We start from the raw sequence: 23,860 nt of genomic DNA on the forward strand, positions 1-23,860 counted from the left end.
TCTGGTTACTTACCTTTTCCGTTCAAGCATACCATTGAAACTTATTTACTTACCTCTCTCCCTCCTAAGCATGAATAGTACTTACCTTTTAGCATAACCTTACAAACCTTACCTACTATATCCTTAAATTCGTTGAACCACTGGAAACAAGGATACGCGGGTACCTTACCCTTGCATGACTTGTCATGGTCTTACTGGTATCCTTTTGAACCTTACCATTGCCATGTCTTGACATGGTCTTACATGGTATCCATGCCTTATGAACTCACCAATGCCATGCATTGGCATGGTTTACATGGACTTTGCCTTATAGTAACTTATCAATGCCATGTTTGACATGGTCTTACATAATTCCTTGCCTTAGAAACCTTACCAATTGCCATGCCTTGGCATGGTCTTACATGGTATCCTTAACCCTAATTCATGACATTTGTATCCTACACATTCTAAGTTCAATCGGACTTTCTCTGTCAATTCATGCTGAGTTTTTTTGAATAATTTCATAAAAAAATATAAACATGCTGGAAATAACAAAATTAAATAAAATAATAGAATATTGTATTTATTTACTGCAAACTTACCTCGAAAAAAAATACGATCAACTATATCGATTTAGCCCACTATCTTTTTCTTTCCTCGGTCTAACTCCGGATTTTATTCTTCTTGATCTATAATAAAAAATTTAGCTTATTTAATACTCACATTTATTAAAACAGTCCTTGACCCAAACTTTGGCAAAATTACATTTTTGTCCCTGAACTTTTACATATTTACACTTTCCCAAGGCTCAGAATTTAAACTTCATTCTATTTTCTTATGTTTTATGATATGATGATCATTTTCCCTTCTATGACAACATCAAATTCTCACTCTAACATGTACTTATGACTATTAGGTATTTTTACCGATTAAGCCCTTTTACTCATTTTCACTTAAAACCGAATAGCACAAGTTGTCTAAATAATTTAAAAGCTCATATCTATCATAAAACACTAAAATACACAAATTTCACCTATGGGTATTTTTCCAAATATGAACCCTAGGTTGAATATGCTAGAATAAGCTTAATCAAGTTACTGGACTCCAAAACGTAAAGAACATTAAAACGGGGCTTGGAATCACTTACTATGGAGCTTGGAAGCTTGGAACAAACCCTAACTATGGAGAAAAATTGAAATTTAGGCCTAATGAAGAAGATGGACAAAAATTGGCTTTTAATTTTGTTTTTAATTCATTTTAATACTAATGACAAAATGCCTTAATTAAAACTGTGTGTTTTATTTTCCTTTAGGTATTTTGTCCAAACTATATATGGTCTAATTACTATCAGACCCACTTTAAAAACCCATTACTCACAATATTAATACTTTGAACTAGTACACATTTTACAATTTACAATATAGTAAATATCAAATGGACCCTCTATCGATAAAATTCTAAACGAAATTTTCACACAATCATGCAATCATGCCATAGACCTTAAAATGATAATAAAATAAATTTTTCTACCTCAGATTTATGGTTTCGCAACCACTATTCCGTTTAGGCCCTATTTCGGGATGTTACATATCAGCAGTGTACGCTTGCACATTATTACTGTGACGTTAAATAGCCGATTATGTTTTGGCCCGTTGTCGGAATGTCATTTGTTTGATATTTATTTTTGTTTTACACTTTTATTAAATAATATTTAATTGCTACTAACTTGTTTTCTTTTGTCGCTATTTTCACATTTTATTTTAGGTTTTTGATGACCCAAAGCATTTCAGAGTTTATTGCCGATTTTTGATCTAGAAATTGAAAGAACCATTCGGAGGAAATTTCAAGAATAAAGGAATATGGCTTTATCAAGAAACAATGAAGCCATACCATAGGTGCAACACCAAAATGCTAATGACCCACCGTTGCTAGAAGACGCTCAAATACAAAATAGGACTACACAAGACTTTATAGTACTTGTCTTGGATGACTTACAATCGAAAGTTGTTAGGCCAGCAATCCAAGCTGGAATTTTGAACTCAAGCCAATACTGTTTCAAATGTTGAATTTTATTGGGCAATATGCTGGACTGCCATATGAAGATGCACCAGAACATCTTAAATCATTTTTATTGATTTGTATTTCCTTTAGTCAACAAGGCATTCCTGATGATGCTTTGATGATGCAATTATTTCCTTATTCCTTGCAAGGAAGAGCTCATACTTAGTTCCTTAGGCTACCTGTCAGATCAATTACTTCTTAGAATGCACTAGCAACACAGTTTGTTTTGTGCTTTAACCTGCCGAAAATGAATGCTCGTCTTCGAAATGATATTACAACTTATCATCAGTTGGATGATGAAACTCTTCACTCTACATGGGAACGTTATAAATCTTTGCTTTAACGTTGCCCTATGCACGTCATTCGATAGGAAACACAAATTGAAATTTTCTATAATGGGCTAAATTCACACACGAGGAATCTTGTTGACGCATCAGCCAATGGTCCTTTTCTAGATTGTACTTATAATGATGTTGTTGGAATTCTTAAGAGAATTGCTCAGAATGATTATCAATATCCTACCTCTAGAACTGCACAAGCAAAAGCTACTTTGGGAGTTTTTGAATTGGATGCAATATCTGCAGTTAGTGCTCCAGTTTCTTCTCTTGCAAATATGATAAAAAATATGCAAGGGACTAGTGACGTTGCACCTATACAAGTCGCTCAACAAGTTGATGTTCCTACCTTTTGTTGTGAGATTTGCAGTGGCAACCATAGCTATGAAGATTGTCCATAACATGCAAAGAATGCCTTTTATGTCAATAACATCTACAACAATTCTTATGGAAACTCTTATAATAATTCTGCACGCAATCAACAATCTTGGGAAACTCAGACTACTGGACAAAATACTATGACATTCTGATTTGGAAATATATCTACTCAATGCAATTATAATCCAAGACATAAGAATTACAATCAACAATAGAAAAACTACAACCAGCACACTCAAATGCATCCACAACAAAGCTAGATGCATACACACCAGAATCAGATGCAGGCACAACACTCTTCAATGCCAAATTAGCATGTTCAAGGACATCGACAACAATAGTACATCCAAGCTTCTCCTTTTGACCCGATAGCAATTCTTGAGGCTTTAATGTAGGAGCATATTACTCACACAGAAGCTTTTTTTGAAGGGAATTCATCTTCTATTCGGGAATTGGAAGCACAATTAGGACAACTTGCTTCGAATTTGAATACTCGGCCACCGGACACACTACCTAGTGACACGAAAAATCCCAATTTGAGGGGAAATACCACTGTAAGGCTATCACTCTTAGGAGTGGTAAACAAACTGGTGAACCGACTATAGACTCTACTGTAGCACCTCAAAATGCTGGTAAAGTGATCCCTGGTGAGGAGGTTGAATCTGAAGAGCTTGTCAATGTACCAGATAAAGAAGTTCCACAAATTTTCACTCATATGCCTAATGTATGACCCTCAAAACTGTCGACACAATGAAAGGTGTTGGCACAATAAGATGTATCTCCACCTTTACCTTTTCCATAAAGATTTAGGGAGAATAAGCAGGATAAGCAGTACCAATAGTTCCTAAACATATTGAAGCAACTTAAGTTCAATATTCCTTTAGTACATGCTCTTGTGAAAATTCTAAATTATGGGAAATTTATGAAGGAACTCTTGTCGAAGAAGAAGAAGCTTAGTGATATTGAAACTATTGCACACACAGAAGGCTATAGTGCTATTTTGACAAATAAGTTGTCCCTCAAAATGAAAGATCCTAGGAGCTTTACTATCCCATTTTCAATAAGCAACCATTATTTGGGTAGGGATTTATGTGACTTGGGAGCTAGCATCAACCTAATGCCACTGTCTACTTTCAAAAAGTTGGGAATTAGTCACATAAAACCTACTACAGTGACAGTACAATTAGCAGATCGATCCTTGGCTCAACCTGAAGGGAAAATCAAAGACATCTTAGTTCGTGTGGATAAATTCATTTTTCTGGCTGATTTTATAATACTTGACTGTAAGGTAGACAAGGAGGTTCCCATAATCTTGAGACGACTATTTTTATCCACAGGACAAACTCTTATTGATGTTTACATAGGTGAACTGTTCATGCGACTTAATGATTAGCATATTACCTTTAGTGTTTTCGAATTTATTCAATGCAAGGATAAAGAAGAATGCTATACTGTCGATATGCTAGATATCTAATTGAGGAAGAATTCAATGACCAAACCACAATACTTTCTGAGAGTTTGCAGTGACATTTGATGATGAATTCTTAGATGATTGTGATAGCATGGTTGAAGTTAACAATATTAAGCTCAAGCATGGATGACATATTGAATCCTTAGACTTAGCCAACATAATAACTATAATTTTGAAGCCATTTATTGATGAAACTCATACTCTGGAATTCAAACCACTACCTACTCATCTTAAATACGTTTTTCTTGGTGCCAACAATACTCTTCCAATTATTGTCTTTGCAACACTGGATGTAACTCAAGAAGAGAAATTGGTCCATATTCTTAAGCAACATAAACGAGCTATTACTTAGAGTATTACCGATAGTTGGGGCATTAGTCCATCTTTTTACATGAACAAGATCAAGTTGGAAGATGAAGGCAAACAATCGATTGAGCAACAAAGAAGATTAAACAAGAAGGTGAAGGAAGTTGTTAAGAAAGAAATTATAAAATGACTTGATGCTAGAATTATTTAACCTATTTCTGATAGCAATTGGGTAAGTCCAGTGCAATGTGTTCTTAAAATGAGTGGCATCACTGTGGTTAGCAATGACAAAAATGAATTATGTTCCTACACGCATTCCTACAAGATGGCGGGTCTGTATGGATTATCGCAAACTTAATGCTGCCGCAAGGAAGGACCACTTCCCACGTCCTTTCATTGACCAAATGTTGGACAAGCTTGTTGGAAGAGCCTATTACTACTTCTTAGATGGCTATTCTGGGTACAATCAAATTGCTATTGCACCGGAGGATAAGGAGAAAATAATTTTTACATGTCCCTTTGGTACTTTTGCTTTTCACTGTATGCCTTTCGATCTTTGCAATGCACTAGCCACATTTCAAAGGTGCATGATGGCAATATTCTTAGATATGATTGAAGATTCTTTAGAGGTTTTTATGGATGATTTCTCAATCTATGGGAATGATTTTGATCATTGAGCTAACAATTTGGATAAAGTATTGAAGCGATGTGAAGATACACATCTTGTTCTAAATTGGGGAAAATGCCATTTCATAACAACTGAAGGTATTGTGTTAGGCCGTCGCATCTTTAGTCAAGGCATTGAAGTAGACAAAGCTAAACTAGAAATCATTCAGAAATTACCTCTACCGACAAATGTGAAAGGTATTTGCAATTTTCTTGGGCATGCAGGGTTTTACTGAAGAATTATTAGAGATTTCTCAAAAATTGCAAAACCATTATACTCATTGCTGGAATAGAATAAAAAATTATTCTTTGATGATGCATGTCTAGATGCATTTATTCAATTAAAAAAGCAACTAGTGAATGCACCCATTTTCGTTGCACCGAATTGGTCTCAACTTTTGAAGTTATATGCGATGTAAGCGACTTTGTTGTGGGTGCTGTTCTAGGTCAATGCAAGGGAAAAATATTTCACGCCATCTATTATGTTAGCAAAGCTCTTATAGAGGCTCAAATCAATTATACCACTATAGAGAAAGAATTGTTGGCTGTAATTTTTGTTTTCGGCAAGTTTCGTTCTTATCTTGTCGGTGCAAAGGTTACCGTATTTACTAATCACTCGGTGTTGAGATATCTTTTTGCGAAGAAGGATGCAAAACCAAGACTGATCACTGGACCTTACTATTGCAAGAATTCAACAGTGAGATAAAAGACCACAAAGGTTCAAAGAATCAAGTTGTAGACTATCTATCTCAATTGGAAGTTGGCAGCGAAGATGGAAACATACTTCAAATTGTCGACGCATTCCCAGATGAGAAGTTATTTGTTGTAGATGCAACCTCTTGGTATGTAGATTTGGTTAATTATCTAGTGTGTAGAAAGCTCCTATTGGGTGTCACAAGCCATAAAAAGGAAACATTTCTTTGTAAAGTAGTGAAGTATTATTGGAACGAGCCGTATTTATTCAAGGTATGCAATGACAACATCACTCGGTGTTGTGTTCTAGAAGAGTAGATACTTTCAATCCTGAAGCACTGTCATGATGCTCCTTATGGAGGTCATTTCAGTGGCATCCAAACTGATGCTAAGGTTCTCCAATTAGGATTCTACTGGCCTTTATTATTCAAAGACACCCACAATTTTGTGAATCAATATGATAGGTGTCAACGCACTGGTTCTATATCTTGACGTAATGAAATGTTACAAGAACCATTTATGGAGGTTGAATTGTTTAATGTTTGGGGTATGGATTTTATGGGACTATTTCCAAGTTCATTTGGAAATCTTTATATATTAGTAGTTGTTGACTACGTCCCGAAGTGGATTGAAACTATTACGGTCCCAAAGGATGATGCAAAGACAGTGCTTAAATTTTTTCACAAGCATATAGTCACCCGCTTTGGCACACCAAAGACATTGATTAGTGATTTGGGTACACACTTTCATTGCAACCAAGTCGTAGCCACATTGAAGAGATATGGAGTTAATCATAGAATGGCCACTACTTATCATCCGCAAACTAATGGACAAGCCGAAGTATCGAATCGACAAATTAAAAACATTCTTGAGAAGGTTGTTAACCCTTCGAGGAAAGATTGGTCTTCCAGACTAGATGAAATTTTATGGGCATTGCGGACAGCATACAAAACTCCATTAGGGATGTCACCATATCAATTGGTTTTTGGGAAAGCATGTCACTTTCCAGTTGAACTGGAGCACAAAGCAATGTGGGCAATTAAGCAAGTGAACATGGACTACGAACTGCTGGAAAGAAAAGGTTGTTAGATATCACTGAACTAGAGGAGATTAGGTGAAATTCCTATGAAAACATTGCAATTTACAAAGAAAAGACCTAATGATGGCATGACAGGATTATTTTCTAGCGACAATTTATCGTAGGTTAACAAGTTTTATTATTCAATTCTAGATTGAAATTGCATCCGGGTAAATTGCACTCACATTGGTCTGAACTTTTCGAAGTTGTCGAAGTATTTCCTCAGGGTGCAGTCACAATCAGAGATTTACATGATGGACACTAGATCAAAGTGAATGGACAACGATTGAAACACTATTTTGGGAATATTAATCAAAAGTAGGCAAAGACCATTAAATTGGTCAAAAAATTTTAATTTTTATTGAATTTATCATTATGTAATTTTATTTTATTTTTTGTTTTTGTTAAAATTTGTTTTACTTCTTCTTTTTTTTTACAGAATAATTAGTTACCATTGTCAATGCACTTGGGCTTTACTGTCAACGAAAAGAATCTGCTCAGAACATTGTCACTGCACCCGAGTTTGTGGGTGCAACTACTGATAATTTGGAGTGAGATGGAGCAAGACTGGCGGAAGCTGTAGAGCTAGCAACTGATGATGCCAGGGTAGAGCCAGAACTTGAGGAGTGATCTGAGGAACGTGGGAAGCCCAAAGAAAAGAAGAGAAAGCATTCCAAAGAGAAAAAACGCAAGAAGGGGGAAAAAGAGGAGGAAGAAGAAACATCGTGCAACCACATTTGTGGCTGAGGAAAATTGAATTAGTTTATTTTTTTAGTTTTTTTAGTTGTAGTGTTCATGTATTGCACATAGCTGTAATTTTTATTTTGTTAGTGCACATTGTCATTGCATTTCTATTGTCATTGCATTTTAATTTTAGTGCATTGAAGACAATGTAAACTTTAAGTTTGGGGAATGCATATGGGGTTTCGAAATACACCCGCATTTCAAAAAAAATTTGAGTTTAATGAAGCATGTAAGGTTTATTTGTGGTTAATGCAAATGTGTTTGAACATTTTTGTTACATTCGATGCTTAATTCTTAAATCATGTGAATTATCAATAAATGAGTTGGGATAAATTTGATTGAATGTTGTATCTTCAATTCTTTGATGAATGATTTAGGTTGTATTATTAATTGATGACTAGTAGCGTTCCTTAAATCTTGAATGAATCTACCTTTTACAACTGCTTATATATATATAGTTATGAATAAGAGACACTCCAAAGTGGGTGTATTGTGAAATGTTAAAGAGTGAGCACTCCAATGCAAGTGTTAGAAAAATGAATCTGGCCAAAGGCTGTCATTGCATGAGTGTGTGTCAGCACAATTACGTACTCCCTAGGAGTATGTTGCACTCCATCGTTACTTTTCAGGAACAAGGGTACAGTAATGCAACGATATCCCTTATTCACAAAAGAAAAAAAAAGAGACATACATTTATGATATTCATAAATACTTAGTATTGTACAATAAATGCTGTATGTGGTAGATAGAATTTAGGATTTGAAGCATGATGCTGGTTTTGATGAAGTTGCAATCTTATTCATTCATACTTATGTATTGTTGATGCAATATTCTATGATCTGAATGTGAATCATTCATTAGGGTTTTAGGTGATTCAAGTTGATAGAATGATAATTTGCCTTAGTGAATTCTTGTGTAGCCTTGCTAGTTTCTGTTTTACTTGAGGACAAGTAAAAACTCAAGTTTGGGGATGTGTGATAGTACTAGAAAGAACATATGTTTTCTCCCTACTTATTAGTTAATTTGTCCCTATTTACTTATCTTTAGCACATATTTTAGCATTTTTAGTTCAGTAAATTGCATTGTATAACTCAGTGGAGCTTAGCCTATTTATCCTTAATTTTGTCATGTTTTGGTACTGATGTCGCTGTATGAGTATTTCCAAATGTGCCCAGAATTGTCGCTGCACCTGACAGCTGACCAGATAAGAACAAAAATGCGTGAGCTATCCAATCTAGTACAACCAACTTGTACGTCCAGAGGTAGCATGATTCTGATGAAAGGACACATGTGCTAATTGGATAAATATGAATATTCACGTGAAAAGGAAAAAAAGGAAGGCTTTTTGGGGGTATTATTTTTTTCAACCTATCTTTTAAAGCTTTTCTTCTATGGCGGCTTAAGTCTCCCATGGGTGAACCGATGTGAAAGGGACACAAATCAACTCCTGACGAAGAGCCCTAAATGCGACACAAGAGGGAATGGAAAGATTCAAGTTGAGATTGTCTAGAAATAGTATTCTCCACTTATTTCTTTTATATTTCTTTTCCAAACGATCGTGATTACTTTCTATTTCATGTTTGTACTGAAGTTCACATGATTTCCGGGTTAAATGTTATTTTATTCAATCTTGCTTCTACTATTTAATCTTTAGGTTTGAATGCTTTTACTATGGAAGTGTTATTGTGGTCACTGACACTGGAAAGTGCAACGACAGTTCAAGCTAACAAGCATGACAAAAGAAGTTGCTTGAGGATTAGAGGAATTGAATCCACTTGATCTTAATAGTGTTCCATTGCCATCATCGGAAGGTGTGGTTAATGTGCATGTTTAAGTCTTACATTAAATATAGAAGCTAAGCTTGGTAAGATATTCATTGCAATTTAATGCATCGACAATCACCTATCCTTTTATACCTTGTGAGCACTTAGTATTCTGTTGAATATTCATGTTGAGGGATAATGTTTGTGGAAGGATAATGTTTCGGTTGGGTTTCATAGCTAAATGGGTGGCTCTTACCATGAGTGCGTGCAGTCAGTGACATATTCTATTTTGTTGAATGGACAGGCATGGGCCATATTGTTTCAACACGAGGGTCGTGACAAGGAGATTCATTAAGCCCTTTATTGTTCCTTTTTTTTGTAGTGAGGAATTGTCTTCTCATTTCAATTTGGCTACCCGAGAGGGTTTGATTCAAGGTGCACGGGCTTCTAGGTGAGGCTGATGGTGACCCATCTATTCTTTACAGATGATTGTTTGATTTTTGAAGAATATTTGATGGAAGGTACTAATCATGTCTGGGAGTTTCTACGTGAGTATGAGGAGTGTTCAGGACAAATGGTTAATTATGACAAGTCTCTTATCTATTTTAGCCCAAGCGTGGATGATGTTGTTCGTAAGGGGATGGTGATGGCGTTGGGGGTGCGCATGTCTTCGAATCTTGAGAAATATCTAGGCATGGCTATAGTGGTAGGGTGGAACAAGAGGTTGGCTTTTTGTCACATTAAGGAGCAGATGGAAGGGGAGTTGATGGTTTGTGTACCCGTTGCTTATTCTAAGGAATGAGGGAGGTTTTGTTAAATCAGTCTTATAGTTGATTCCATCTTACGTTATGTCCTATTTCTTGTTGCCTGGTTATTTTTGCAAGAAGTTGGAGTCAATTATTAGTAGGTTTAGGTGGCAGAAATCTGTACCGCGTAGGTTTGTGCAAGTGTACACAGTCGTTATCAAGTAATAAGTAAGTATTGAGTTATCGTCTCCACAAGGATTGTATTTGTGTTAAATCACTTAATTTTAAAATTATTCTAACAACTTGGTAAATAAAAACACAATATGGTTGAGAAGTGATGATTAAAATTAAACTAAATGCAATGATCCCTAATGCAAATTACCCTAAGCATGCAAACTATATGAATGAAATAGATTTTAGCAAAATTAAACACAATTTGAAACAATTATAACATAAGTAAACTAGGACAATTACTTTAATTAAACTCAATTTATTATCAACAACATTTGTAACAGCCTATTTTTGGGTCAAATCGAAACAGTGGTTTCGGGACCATAAATCCAAAGTAGAAACATTTATTTTATTGTTTCTTTAAGTTTACAGAATGATAGAATAATTGTATGAAAATTTCGTTAAGAAATTTTATCGATTGAGTGCCCAATTTGACTAGAAGAACTAAACTGATTTAGGTGAAAACCTTGAATTCTATAAGTTAAAGGTGTCTAATTGTTATGAACTTTTAAATTGGAGGTTCTTAGATGGTAATTAGACCATTATACCTTGAGATGGACAAAAATGGACATGGCTAGGTAAAATTTTTAAGTTATGCATTAAGGGTATTTAGTAAATTGGTTATTAAATGGACTAATAAGTAAAGAAAGACAAAATTTTCGTCCATCTTCTTCCTCCATAGTTGAAATTTAGGAGAAGCCATAGCCAGGGCTTTTGGCCAAGCTTCCAAGCTCGATTGTAAGTCCATTCTTATCCCATTTTTAATGATTTTAACATTTTTGAGATCGTTGTAACTTGATTTAGCTATTTCAAGGACTAATTTAAAAGAAAATTAAAGTCTAAAATTTACCAAAATTGGATGTGCATGTATTTTGACGTTTGATGGTAGAAAATACGTAACACCACAAACCCGTCCTAGACGTTACGGCCGAATCCGGTGTGTCACATTACCTACCATTAACCAAGTTACCTAGTTTACTAAAGTTTGGGTGAGCTTTGCAAAAACCATTAATGAAGTTTTAAGAGAAATGTTCCGGTTCACTAGTGTGAGTCCTATCCATTATCGATTGTTAAGGGTTTAGAAAAACGTGACTTTTGTTGCACCTTGAAAAGTTTCGTTTTGAAGACGTTTGATTGTCATGTCGATTTGAAACAAGTAATTTTTGATAAACCCATAGTTAACCAATTTCAAGGAATCAATTTAAGTTATGTGAATCTCAAGTCGAAAATGATTTAAGTAATTTAAAAACCCAAAATAAAAATAATAGAGCGGCCTTATTACAACTTTAACCAAAATAGAAATAATCAAAAATAAATGTGAAATTTAAAAGGAAGCTACTTGAAACTTATTTAAAACAAGAAATTTAATCTTCGTGGCCATTGTGAAACCCGCCCAGCTCCAAGTCCAGCAACTAGGGCTCACCTGCAAGAATTGGGCCTAAGCCCTATTCAGATAACAGCGGGTACTGGGCCGAAGCCCTTTTAGAATACGGTAAACTGGGCCTTAGCCCCTTTTCAGATAACAGTATGGCCCATAGGCCCATTCCAGAACAGAACAAACATATTTGTGTATGCAAACCCAACCCAGCCTATAACCAACCACTACACTCCACCTGTACCAGCCCCCTACTCCATGTGGGGAATAGCTTAACCTACCCAGCCCTACACTCCACAGTTGCAGCATAGCTGCTCAGATATCAGTAAATTGAGGCAAAGCCTCCAGTACGTGGTCAAGCCACTTTCAGTACTTCTTCCATCAATAACCTAGTCCCATGCATCAGATAATAATAACATGGCATGCACTAAATAGTAACAGTCAAACATGCATTTAGGTCAACCTTAACCCTAGGGGTATATCAGTAATTTTGCTCTTAGGGGTAAAATTGTAAACTTTCTACCTATACAGGTATTTCAGTACTTTTATCGGTTTTAAGGGTTCTCATGAATGTTACGGTCCTTACTAGCCCATTTGTCATCGCAGTAATTTATTTATCTCAATTTCACAATTTTAGCCATTGGGCCCTAAAACCCCTACCATTAGCAATTTAAGCCCATTTAACTCAAGTTTTATGACCAGTTTACCGGTTTAAGTAGTTTCAATTCTACAGTCTAGCAGAACATACTTATTGCCTATTTTTTATATTATACATTATTATTATTTTTTTTATTAACCCGTATGAGCCCGTAAGCCCATTGGGCCCAGTTTTAGCCTATCGAGGCCCAATTACTGAAGTGCACGAAATTTCATACACGACTAACTTACCACTTTGCGATTTCAGATCTAATGATTTCTAAACATCTTGTGAGCACTCGCACACTCACAAGCCCATGAAATGCCGGAATTTCGGTATTTCGGCTTTTGCCGAATTGAACTTTGAGAGGGTGTTCGATACACACCTGTTTCACGACGACTGCTACTGAGATCCCTTATGATGTCCTACAATTGATTACCACAGTTCTTAGATTGCAACCCACAACAACCAATCCCAATATTCAGCAACCCATATTCGAACCATGCCCCTAAAGCCTTTAGAATCTTACCTTTTTGCTGAAAACCGATGACTAGATCTAAGTCTAGTTGTTCCAAAGATCCAAGCCTTCGATCAAACCTCTTGAAGACACTAATCACCAAAAGAAATCGTCGGTTAAAAACCCTTAAAGCCCTATGCCCAAATCGACAGCCTCCCTAGATTTTAGGGACTTCGGCTTTTCTAAATTGCAAAATAAGGCTAGATCTGAGGTGATGAGCACTTACCACTTATACCTCTTTGATTTCTACGCAGATCTGATGCAGATCTATCCTCTAAACGATAGCAGAACTCGAATCCAGGAGATCTGAAGTTTCGGCTATGAGTCCCTAAATCTATGGTATTTCAGCTTTTTAAGTGATGAAGAAGATGACGATTTGAGGCTATAACTTTGAAGTAACGTTGCCGACAGATACTAAGGGTTTAGAGAAGATGAAAGTTGATCAAAAAGAACAAAAATAACTGAAGGATTCGGCACAAGAAGTGAGTTTTCAGGATTTCGGGTTTTATGGCAATCGGCTATGGAGGTTTTGTGGAGGATGGGATTGATAGAGGAGGTGAGTAAGGTGATTAGAAGAAAAAGCAAAAAGGAAGAAAAAAAATGGAGGAAAAAGAGAGGAAGAAAAAATCGGTACCAAGGAGAAGGAATTTGCGTTTTCGGCTTTTGTGAGAACTCAGAAAGGATGAATGGCAGTGAAAGCTTTCAGGTGGCTAACCCTAATTCTTCAAGACACAAAAAGAAAAGAACCTAACCCTAATATCAACTAAAACAATCGGCCCAACCTCCCTAAGGCCCTTGCCGAAATTCACTTAAGTGATCACATGCCCGGCACATGCCTAAAATTAAAAAGTAACCATATGCCTACCTTGCAACTTGAACCCTAGACCTTTAATTGTAACACCCCGAACCCGAAACCGTCATCGGGGTCGAACACGAGGTGTTGACTGGCTTTACCCTCTTACAAAATTTATTTTCCAGACACTGCCCAATCTGTGTACTAGTCGTTTTAAAATTCATATCTTGAGTTTCGTAACTCGAAAATCAGTTTCGTAATTTTTCCCAGAAACTAGACTCATGTGCCCATCTATGTATTTTTTTCTAGAATTTTTGGTTGGGCCAATTAGTACAGTTTATTAGTCAAAGTTCCCCAAGTTGCAGGGGTCGACTACACTGACCTTTGCCCATTACGACTGGGATATCTCCCTGCACGGGGCTTCAATACTGTTGCCGTTTGTTTCTATGAAAACTAGACTCAGAGAGGAATCTGCACATATATGGTACGACCCCTAATTATCTCTGGTTAATTTATAATGAATTTCCAAAGTTGGAGCAGGGAATCCAGAAACCGTTCTGGCCCTGTCCCACTAAAATCTGATTATCTCTTAATATACTGCCCATATGATCTTTTCGTTACTTCCTCATGAAAACAGACTCATCGAGCTTCGATTACATAATTTATTCATCAATTAATTCCACTCCTACTATTTTTAGTGATTTTTCAATCTCATGACACTGCTGCTGCCAGCATCTGTTACGAAAGTAACTAGGTCCATTTCATGCCTACCCTCGATCCAACTCAATCGAACATTCGTGCCATTTTCGCATGGCTTAAAGTTTACATGCCATAATTCAAACACAACATACTAGCTTATACATGCCAAAATGATCTTCTAAGCACACTAAGAAGAAAGTACCAAAACTAGCTATCTGGTGTGATGACTTCGTTGACGGCCCGACCCCGCAAAAATTGATGAGTCCAAGCAACCTATAATGGGTGACAAGGAAACACCGGGTGAGTTTATAACTCAGTAAGTCATAAGCAATGCTCTACTATACATCAATAACATTATCACAAGAGGAATAAAATGGAATGAGACAATTTACTCCATCCATACCGAACCATACCATAGTTCCACCAACCTACCGATTCAATTTCATATCAATTCATGCCTTCACAATTCATATACTCATCAATAGGACATTGAAGCATTTTCATAAATCAATTTATTTTCGTTACAATCAAACCACAAAACGGCCTTTCACCCATCCTACGATAAATTTTTATGTACGTGACTTCAAGTATAGTTGTCACATAGGTTCAACTTACCGAGCTCAACACCAAGTATACGCATAGCACATATTAGCCATGTCCTCAAGACACTTACCCGATCCGCTGTCCGCGATCAGCTCAATAGTGTCGCACACATAGTGTCCATAATGATTCACGAATGTATATTGAGCCCGCACACTCAGTGCTATATAATCAACTCGCACATTTAGTGCCACGTAATCAAATCGCACACTTAGTGCTACATAGTCAAACCCGCACACTTAGTGCCGCATGGTCAATTCGCACACTTAGTGCATCATATTCATTTCGCACACTTAGTGCAACAAAGTAGAATCGCACACTTAGTGCTGTACAATTTAATCCCGCGCACTTAGCACCAATCTCATGGTCATAAATGGTTATCCCGCACATTTAGTGCCGAGATCAACAACTCATTACATCTCACCTCATTTATTTCATTCAACAATTTCATCATCACATACGTACATGCATATATATATGTACATTTATTCATTCCATTCAGCATCAATACACAACATTATGACCATTGAAATAATACCAACTACATGCTTAATGACTTACCTCGTGTTGGGTAAGACGGTTCCAACTCGGCTACTCGATAACCTTTTCTTTGCCTTTGCTCGATTCACCTCCTTTAGCTCCTTGAGCTATATCAATAATTTAACTAGTTTAACCACCTTGCTAAATATTTACAATCCAATCTCACATGTATATGTATGTTAGTATATTCGGCTAATAATCTCATGCAACTACCAAAGCCGAATCAACTAAATATACTTATGTATACACACATATATCATCATCGAAATCACCTAAGCTTAGACATCGATTTTTAATTTCAAGTAAGTTGCCGAATGCAACCTTACTAATTTCTCATGGATTCAATATACCATTACCATGAAATCAACAACCAAATTCATAGACAATTTAGGAAAATCACATTACAATTCTCATATTCAAGCAAAGACCATGGCCGAATGCACATATGACCTCATAACAAAAATATTGAACCTTTGGTTGCCCAATTAGCTTAACATCCATCAAATTTTTAAATCAAGAAGCTCACCTCATCTATAATCAACTCTCAATGCCCTAAGGCATCAAAAACAACATCAAAGAAATACAACCATCCATGGCCGAATGTCCTAGCCGAATTGTTTTAACCATGAGTAACATAACAAGCATAGATCGTGTTTATGGATATACCGTGGCCGATTCAAGCTAATCACCTCCAAAATCATCAACCATTTTCGTTGCATATAACATATATAAACATGAATAAGTTTCATATAATCCCTTAACACATTAATTTCTTTCATCAACAACCTTTTCCTTGAACACTTTCTCATGACCGATTGCTCATGTTATCAACAAGATTCAAAGTTTAAACATGGGCTATTTAAAACATGCATGCATCTCAAAGACAACATCAAACATACCTTAGTCTAACCACCACCATAGCCGATTTTTCTCAAGCCTTTTTCCCCTTCCTTTCTTTCCTCTATTCGGCCAAGGATGTTCAAGAATGAACTCTTTTTTTTTTGTTTTCTTTCTTCAATTCACGGCAACAAGGGGGGGGTGAGACCATGTACTTTTTTTTTTCTCCATCACCCTTCTTTCATTATTTAATCACCATGCTTATTATTTTATTATTCTTAACATGCATCACTAGCATAACATGTTGGAGACATGTTTCCACCTATAGCATGGCCGGCCACTACATATTAGGGAGGGGGAATTTGACATGCAAGTCCCCTTTTTCTTCCACATGCACTAATAGGTCCTCATGCATTGACCTATCACATTTTAAAATTTTCTCATATAAGTCCTATTGACTAAATTCACATGCAATCGACTAAATCGAAGCTTGAAATTTTTACACATTCATGATTACATATTCTAGACAATAAACATCACATTCAAACCTTTCGGTGACTCGGTTTAGCGGTCCCGAAACCACTTCCCGGCTAGGGTCAATTTTGGGCTGTCACAACTCTCCCTCACTTAAGAAATTTTCGTCCTCGAAAATCTTACCAGTAAATAGGTTTGGATATCGTTCCTTCATCGAGCTCTCGGGTTCCCAGGTTGCTTCCTCGATCCCGTGTTTGAGCCACAACACCTTAACCAACGGAACCCTTTTGTTTCGCAACTCTTTCACCTCACGAGCTAGGATACGTATCGGTTCTTCTTCATAACTCATATCGGCTTGAATTTCAACCTCTGATGGGCTAATTATATGCGACGGATCAGATCGATAGCGTCGAAGCATCGAAACATGAAAGACATCGTGAATCTTTTCAAGCTCAGGGGGCAAAATCAATCTATACGCAACTGGCCCCACTCGTTCGGAGATTTCGTACGGCCCAATGAATCTCGGGCTCAACTTGCCCTTACGGCCAAACCTAAGTACCTTTTTCCAAGGCGAAACTTTAAGGAACACTTTATCTCCCACCTGATATTCAATGTCCTTCCGTTTCAGATCCGCATACGATTTCTGACGATCTGTGGCTGCCTTCAAACTTTCACGGATTACTTTTACTTTCTGTTCAGCATCTTTAATCAAATCAACTCCGAAAATTTTACTTTCACCAAGCTCGGTCCAAAACAATGGTGTACGGCATTTACGACCGTACAAAGCCTCGTAAGGTGCCATCTTAATACTTGATTGAAAACTATTGTTGTAAGCGAATTCAATCAAAGGTACATACCGTTCCCATGAACCACTAAACTCAAGGATGCAGCATCTCAGCATATCCTCGAGTATCTGAATTATCCGCTCGGATTGACCATCGGTTTGGGGATGAAAAGCGGTGCTAAAATGCAGCTGGGTACCCAAAGCTTCTTGCAATTTCTTCCAAAATCGCGAGGTGAATCTCGGATCTCTATCCGACACGATAGAAATAGGTACTCCATGTAATCTCACAATCTGAGAAACATACAACTCGGCTAGTTTATCCAATGAGAAATCCGTACGCACGGGGATAAAGTGAGCCGACTTAGTCAGCCTATCAACAACAACCCAAATCGCATCCTTCTTACTTGCGGACAATGGCAGTCCGGACACAAAGTCCATTGTGACTCGGTCCCATTTCCACTCGGGTATCATGATCGGCTGAAGTAACCCTGAAGGCACTTGATGTTCCGCTTTCACTTGCTGACATATTAAACATCTCGAAACAAAGTCGGAGATGTCTCGCTTCATACCATGCCACCAAAATCGACGTTTCAAGTCGTTGTACATTTTCGTGCTCCCCGGGTGAATTGACATTCGGCTACAATGGGCTTCGTTCAGGATCATCGGAATGAGTTCCGAATTCCTTGGAACGCACAAACGACTTCTAAACCTCAAACAACCATCATCATCAATCTGAAACTCCGATTCCTTGTTTGGAACACACTCAGCTCGTTTTGCAACTAATTCATCATCGACTTTCTGAGCTTCATGAATTTGATGAGTCAATAATGGTTTGGCTTTTAATTCAGCTACTAACACATTGTCAGGTAGAACAGACAAGTGTACATTCATCGCTCGCAAAGCAAACAGTGATTTCCGGCTTAAGGCGTCCGCAACCACATTAGCCTTTCCCGGGTGGTAATCAATGACAAGCTCATAATCCTTCAACAATTCAAGCCAACGTCTTTGTCGCAGATTCAAGTCCCGTTGAGTCATCAAATATTTGAGACTTTTGTGATCCGAAAACACATGGCACTTCTCACCAAACAAATAATGTCGCCATATTTTCAATGCAAACACAATGGCGGCTAGTTCGAGATCATGGGTCGGATAATTTCTCTCGTGTGGCTTCAATTGTCTCGACGCATAGGCCACAACTCGACCTTCTTGCATCAATACACAACCCAACCCGAGTAGGGATGCGTCACTATAAACGACAAACTCTTTACCCGATTCGGGTTGCACCAAAATTGGAGCTTTAGTCAGATGAGTTTTCAGTTGATCGAAGCTTTTCTGACATTTCTCCGTCCATTCGAACTTAACATCCTTCTGAAGTAGCTTCGTCATTGGTGTGGCTATCATCGAGAAACCTTTGACAAATCGTCGGTAATAACCGGCGAGCCCTAGAAAGCTCCGGACTTCGGTAACGTTTCTCGGAGGCTTCCAGTTAAGTATGGCTGAAATTTTGCTCGGGTCAACCCGAATACCCGATGCGGATACCACATGACCCAAGAAGCTAACCTCTCTTAGCCAGAACTCACACTTACTGAACTTAGCATATAACTGCTTATCCCGCAAAATTTGCATCACTAGCCTCAGATGCTCAGCATGTTCGGCCTCATCTCTTGAATAGACCAAGATGTCATCAATAAACACAACTACGAACCGATCCAAGTACGGCCTAAAGATCCGATTCATCAAATCCATAAACACCGCAGGGGCATTAGTGAGCCCAAACGGCATCACTAAGAACTCATAGTGACCGTACCTCGTTCTGAAAGCAGTTTTGGGTACGTCCGAATCTCGAATCCGTAACTGATAATAACCCGATCTCAAATCTATCTTTGAAAACACCGATGCTCCCTTTAATTGATCGAACAGATCATCTATACGCGGTAACGGATACTTATTCTTTATCGTCACTTTATTCAGTTGACGATAGTCAATGCACAACCTCATGGTTCCGTCCTTCTTTTTCACGAACAATACTGGTGCACCCCAAGGCGAGAAACTCGGTCGAGCGAAACCTCTATCCGTCAATTCTTGCAACTGAGCTTTCAACTCTTTTAACTCAGTTAGTGCCATACGATACGGAGCGATCGAAATTGGCGTAGTTCCAGGTACAAGCTCAATTCCAAACTCTACTTCCCGAACAGGTGGCAAACCCGGTAACTCTTCAGGAAAAACATCCGGGTATTCACAAACCACCGGCACCGATTCGGGTTTCTTTTCTAACTCCTTGTCATCAAGTACATACGCGAGGTATGCTTCGCACCCTTTCCTTACATATTTCTGGGCCAACATTGCTGATATTACAGCTGGCAACCCCCTTAAGTCCGCAGACTCAACTCGGATTATTTCGTTATTTGCGCACCTCAAATCGATAGTCTTGCTTTTGCAATTCACAACCGCATCATGCGCGGTTAACCAATCCAAACCAAGAATAACATCAAACTCGTCGAACGGCAAAAGCATCAAATCAGCCGGAAAACAGGATTCTCGGATTAATAGAGGGCATCTCTTACACACTTTATCAACAAGTACGCATTGACCCAAAGGGTTTGATACTCGAATTACGAGCTCAGTAGACTCAACAGGTAGAGTCTTACTGGTTGCTAAGGTTTCGCATACATATGAATGAGTAGAACCAGGGTCAATCAATGCAATCACATTAGTATCAAAGAGAGTGAAGGTACCAGTGATGACGTCGGGGGAGGATGCCTCCTCTCGTGCGCGAATGGCATATGCTCTAGCAGGAGCACGGTTCTCGGCGCGATCGGCCGTATCAGAAGCCCCCCTCTGACTACCACCCCTGCCTCCAAAAATTCTCGGTGGTCTACCTCTAGATGTCACTCCACTAGGTCTTGCACCTTGAATCTTATTCTTCTCATCCAGCTCCGTGCAATCTCTAATGAAGTGGTCCTTCGAACCGCATCCGTAACAGGCCCTGTTAGTAGACTTGCCCCAACATTCACCTAGGTGTCGTCTTCCACATTGGGGACATTCAGGTTTCTCGTGCCGATTATTGCCCACACTAGCTACCGAAGTAGCTCGGGAGCCCATCGATGGTCTTGCCCTGATGGAAATTCCCGTAGTCGCCCTCGACTTACTAATGTCCTCCCTGAACTTCTTCACAGCTGAGAACGGAGCTTTACCCGTCGATCTTTTACGATAATCTCTAGCTTCAAATTTAGCCTTCCTCTTCTCCTTTCCAAGTTCCTCCGCCTTGCAGGCTCGTTCGACTAGTGTTACGAATTCCTTTATTTCCAGAATACCCATTAGTAGCTTTAAATCTTCGTTCAATCCTTCCTCAAATCTTTTGCACATAGCAACCTCATCAGCTACGCACTCCCGGGCATACCTACTAAGTCTTACGAATTCATGTTCGTATTCAGATACAGTCATACGGCCTTGCTTGAGTTCCAAGAACTCCTTACGCTTCTGGTCAATGAACCGTTGGCTAATAAATTTCTTCCGAAATTCCGTTTGAAAGAAGTCCCAAGTTACTCGCTCGTTCGGGACTATGGAAATCAATGTCCTCCACCAATAGTAGGCTGAGTCTCGCAACAAAGATACAGCACATTTTAGACATTCATCGGGTGTGCATGACAATTCATCAAACACCCGAATGGTGTTATCAAGCCAGAACTCGGCCCTTTCGGCATCATCAGTTACTATGGCCTTGAACTCCTCGGCCCCACGCTTCCTAATCAAGTCTACAGGTAGCTTACTCAGCCTCACAGGATCAGCGACTGACGGCCTTACAGGCTCTTGGGGTGGGTTATTCAAATTTGGGAATTGTTGGACAGCCGGGTTGGCTCGGGCATATTGCGCGACCCACTCATTCATCATGGTAAAGAAGGCTTGTTTAGCCCCCTCACCTTGATTATTCGCAGATGACTGGGGTTCAACAGGCGGCGTCCCTTGTGCAGGAGCAGCCGCTACGCTCTCAACGTCATCCGCTAGGGTTCTTTCTTCACCGGGATCCATTTACTAATCAAGACAAAAACATTTCAACCGTCAGAAGTCATCACCCTTTTAAACATTAACATTATGGCATGTATAGCTAGACTCATACGTGCTATGGAAGTCCTAGAACCGACTAAACCATAGCTCTGATACCAATAAAATGTAACACCCCGAACCCGAAACCGTCATCGGGGTCGAACACGAGGTGTTGACTGGCTTTACCCTCTTACAAAATTTATTTTCCAGACACTGCCCAATCTGTGTACTAGTCGTTTTAAAATTCATATCTTGAGTTTCGTAACTCGAAAATCAGTTTCGTAATTTTTCCCAGAAACTAGACTCATGTGCCCATCTATGTATTTTTTTCTAGAATTTTTGGTTGGGCCAATTAGTACAGTTTATTAGTCAAAGTTCCCCAAGTTGCAGGGGTCGACTACACTGACCTTTGCCCATTACGACTGGGATATCTCCCTGCACGGGGCTTCAATACTGTTGCCGTTTGTTTCTATGGAAACTAGACTCAGAGAGGAATCTGCACATATATGGTACGACCCCTAATTATCTCTGGTTAATTTATAATGAATTTCCAAAGTTGGAGCAGGGAATCCAGAAACCGTTCTGGCCCTGTCCCACTAAAATCTGATTATCTCTTAATATACTGCCCATATGATCTTTCGTTACTTCCTCATGAAAACAGACTCATCGAGCTTCGATTACATAATTTATTCATCAATTAATTCCACTCCTACTATTTTTAGTGATTTTCAATCTCATGACATTGCTGCTGCCAGCATCTGTTACGAAAGTAACTAGGTCCATTTCATGCCTACCCTCGATCCAACTCAATCGAACATTCGTGCCATTTTCGCATGGCTTAAAGTTTACATGCCATAATTCAAACAAACATACTAGCTTATACATGCCAAAATGATCTCTAAGCACACTAAGAAAGTACCAAAACTACTATCTGGTGATGACTTCGTTGACGGCCCGACCCCGCAAAAATTGATGAGTCCAAGCAACCTATAATGGGTGACAAGGAAACACCGGGTGAGTTTATAACTCAGTAAGTCATAAGCAATGCTCTACTATACATCAATAACATTATCACAAGAGGAATAAAATGGAATGAGACAATTTACTCCATCCATACCGAACCATACATAGTTCCACAACCTACGATTCAATTTCATATCAATTCATGCCTTCACAATTCATATACTCATAATAGACATTGAAGCATTTCATAAATCAATTTATTTTCGTACAATCAAACCACAAAACGCCTTCACCCATCCTACGATAAATTTTTATGTACGTGACTTCAAGTATAGTTGTCACATAGGTTCAACTTACCGAGCTCAACACCAAGTATACGCATAGCACATATAGCATGTCCTCAAGACACTTACCCGATCCGCTGTCCGCGATCAGCTCAATAGTGTCGCACACATAGTGTCCATAATGATTCACGAATGATATTGAGCCCGCACACTCAGTGCTATATAATCAACTCGCACATTTAGTGCCACGTAATCAAATCGCACACTTAGTGCTACATAGTCAAACCCGCACACTTAGTGCCGGCATGGTCATTCGCACACTTAGTGCATCATATTCATTTCGCACACTTAGTGCAACAAAGTAGAATCGCACACTTAGTGCTGTACAATTTAATCCCGGCACTTAGCACCAATCTCATGGTCATAAATGGTTATCCGCACATTTAGTGCCGAGATCAACAACTCATTACATCTCACCTCATTTATTTCATTCAACAATTTCATCATCAATACGTACATGCATATATATATGTACATTATTCATTCCATTCACATCAATACACAACATTATGACCATGAAATAATACCAACTACATGCTTATGACTTACCTCGTGTGGTAAGACGGTCAACTCGGCTACTCGATAACCTTTCTTTGCTTTGCTCGATTCACCTCCTTTAGCTCCTTGGAGCCTATATCAATAATTTAACTACTGTTTAACCACCTTGCTAAATATTACAATTCCAAATCTCACATTGATATGTATGTTAGTAATATTCGGCTAATAATCTCCATGCAATACCAAAGCCGAATCAACTAAAATATACTTATGTATACACACATATACATCATCGAAATCACCT

General features: G+C 38.3%; 1 protein-coding gene across 1 annotated transcript; it reads left to right on the forward strand.

Annotated features, from left to right (window-relative positions):
- Window positions 1-4,823: 4,823 nt before the first annotated feature.
- Window positions 4,824-10,276, forward strand: LOC107944340 (uncharacterized). The gene is made up of 2 exons (XM_016878163.1): window positions 4,824-5,070; window positions 9,960-10,276. The coding sequence occupies exons 1-2, from the start codon at window positions 4,824-4,826 to the stop codon at window positions 10,274-10,276; spliced, it is 564 nt and encodes a 187-aa protein (XP_016733652.1).
- Window positions 10,277-23,860: the final 13,584 nt, after the last annotated feature.

The sequence above is a fragment of the Gossypium hirsutum genome, unplaced genomic scaffold (assembly GCF_007990345.1).
Source record: "Gossypium hirsutum isolate 1008001.06 unplaced genomic scaffold, Gossypium_hirsutum_v2.1 scaffold_592, whole genome shotgun sequence".
In the NCBI taxonomy this organism is placed as follows: domain Eukaryota; kingdom Viridiplantae; phylum Streptophyta; class Magnoliopsida; order Malvales; family Malvaceae; genus Gossypium; species Gossypium hirsutum.

Excerpts from the sequence above, each read along its gene's own strand:
- LOC107944340 (XM_016878163.1), top strand. The coding sequence starts at position 4,824 with ATGAATTATGTTCCTACACGCATTCCTACAAGATGGCGGGTCTGTATG. Across the intron at positions 5,071-9,959 it reads TGGTACTTTTGCTTTTCACT|ATGATTGTTTGATTTTTGAA; the intron begins GTATGCCTTTCG and ends TATTCTTTACAG.